Raw genomic sequence first — 2,500 nt, forward strand, 5'->3', positions numbered from 1 at the left:
TATCCCATTTCTGCGTTTCATAATACTGATGCTTCTGTTCTACACAATCACTAATGCTCTTTCTATTATTAAGTCGGTTTTTGTGTTTCCTTTCTCTTCATGCTTTCTACTTCATGCCTAGTAGCCCTTCAGGAGCTAAGGCCACCTACAGTATTCCCATGCATTCGTTATTCTTCTAGCAGAACATCATTTTGTTGTCAGTAATTTCCTCAGTACTACAATGGAGAGGGTGTAGTACACTGGAAAAAGGGTTTTAAGCCGTACTTCATCTGATTATTATTTTGTAATTCAATTCAAATAAACATTTTTTGTTTTATTTTTAAAATAACTTTTTTTTATTTCAAAATACTGTGAAATATAGATATTTTTAATTAGGAGCTCAATTAAGAAATATCCATTTTGACAAATGTAAAATTTTAAGGTTGTGTATTCAACTGATTAATACTTTTGTCATTCAATCCAAATATTTTTTTTTTGTTTTCTTCCTAAAACACTGTTATATTTGATTAGGAGCTCAATTTAGAAATATTTGTTCAGACAAATGTACAATTTCAAGGTTACGTACAAGCCTGCGCATGCGCATAAAATACAAAGACGCTTACGACTACTGGACCAAACCGCAGTGTTGCCAACTTAGCGATTTTGTCGCTATATTTAGCTACTTTTCAGACCCCTTTGGCGACTTTTTTTCAAAACAGCGACAAGCGACAAATCTAGCTTCTTTTTCAGCTGCTATTGGTGACTTTTGGAGACTTTTTGAGGTGAAAGCACTAGCCTTGACCAGAGTGACGATGACTCACTGGTTCTGTGAGCTAGGACAGTCTGTCTGTGTCTGGAGGGAGGTCTGGAGTAGGTCTAACTCTGCCATTTAGATTGTTAATATATATTGTATATTGTGTGGCGGCAGTAGCTCAGGTGGTAGAGAGCGGGTTGGCTGTGGTGTCTTTGACCTAACCCTGCACTGATGTCGCGATGTGATGTCGAATCCAGACAGAAGCGCCCCAAGGCCATGAAGCGGCGAGAGCCGAGCGGGAAAAAATGACGATGATGATGCATACAAAAATATGTTTAAAAATGTTCATGTTTAAATGGGAAACAATTGTTTGATTAAATTGTAATCTTTTTGATTGGATAAAACAAATTATTTCTGATAGATATTTCTTAAATGAGAAACAATTGTTGGAGTGAATCAATATTTTTTTGTTTAGGATTTAACATACGATTTAAATGTATTAACTTCATTCAAAGAATAGAATTATACTTGGTGCCAAGTTGTATTATTTTGTTTTTATGAACATAGGAAATATTGTTTGAGGCAAGCTATATATTTGTCATTGGCTCAAGTTATGTAATATAGATGTGAACCATTACCCTTGTTTTTTTTAATTGGTTCAACAGAAGGCTTTTTCCAGTGTAGTGTAGTGTGCTCGCATGCTATATATATTTTTAAGTTCGGTTGTTGTATCAATCAGTGATCGCACTAGAATCAACCCTGTTGACGCACAAAACACTTCACACACATTCAAGCAGTAAAGTCACCGCTACTTTGAGGCAAATTTCTAATATAAGGCAGTAGTGCATCATACAGGTCTGCAGAAAAATGTCAGTGTGCCACCTTCTGCAAAGAAATAATGGAAAAGGTTTGACCATTGATGTTGTCGGTCGTATTTGGGGAACGCACATCACAAAACAATGATGTCAATTGCCATTTTTTAACAATAGTAGCTAATTTTTATTATGACTTCCTCACAATATTAATCAATAACTGTAGTGTTAATAGTAGATATCTACCAGGAGTGTTTGCAGTGTGTAGTATTGCCAAGAGTTCTGAAAGTGATTTCTTCTGGGTCTGAGCGATGTAACTGAGGGTCTCTGTGTCCAGAACACACAGGAAGGACTGCAGCTCCTGGATCAGCCGAGACAGAACTAACAGGAGAGAGAGAAGATAAAAGGAGAGAGGGGGGGGGTATGGGAGAGGAAAGACGAGGAGAAAGTAGAGGAAACTATTACAGTCAGACGCGTTCAGTTAGAGGATGGAGGAATGGAAAAGCATAACCGAAGCGATAAAAGTTCTCAACATAAGTTTTAATCAAACACACCTTAACAGATAGCACATATTAAACAGATTCAGCCCTAAATAAACTCTATCTCATGTCAGGAACATTACCAGTAATTCAACGTGTTATTTTATTGTGAGCTTGGTTCATCAGCAAGCAGTCCTGCCAACGCCAGGGTTTATGTTATGTGTCGCTATGTTGTCTGTTGGTTTTTGTACACAGTGCAGGTCTATCTCTGTGGACAGTATTTTTAAAGCCATTTTATTTTGTATGTGTTTTTAACACGCTGCCTGCTCAGAGACTACAGATGGAAATAATCTTCTCTGGCAAACTCTGCATGCTTACAGAGATGTCACAAATGTGTGCTGTTCCAGTCAAAGGAATAAATTACATTTGAAAAACTAACGATCACCACAAATATGAATGTTTTGCTTTATGCAAGA

The 2,500-nt window shown here is 36.9% G+C and overlaps 1 protein-coding gene across 1 annotated transcript in view; it reads right to left on the reverse strand.

Annotated features, from left to right (window-relative positions):
- The window catches only part of LOC115545893 (actin filament-associated protein 1-like 2), a 134,347-nt gene that overhangs the window by 119,532 nt on the left and 12,315 nt on the right, over positions 1–2,500 (reverse strand). The window contains exon 2 of the mRNA XM_030359373.1: positions 1,792–1,926. Within this exon, the coding sequence (XP_030215233.1) occupies positions 1,792–1,926 (135 nt within the window). The remainder of the gene's footprint in view (positions 1–1,791; positions 1,927–2,500) is intronic.

The sequence above is a fragment of the Gadus morhua genome, chromosome 6 (assembly GCF_902167405.1).
Source record: "Gadus morhua chromosome 6, gadMor3.0, whole genome shotgun sequence".
NCBI classification, from domain to species: Eukaryota; Metazoa; Chordata; class Actinopteri; order Gadiformes; family Gadidae; genus Gadus; species Gadus morhua.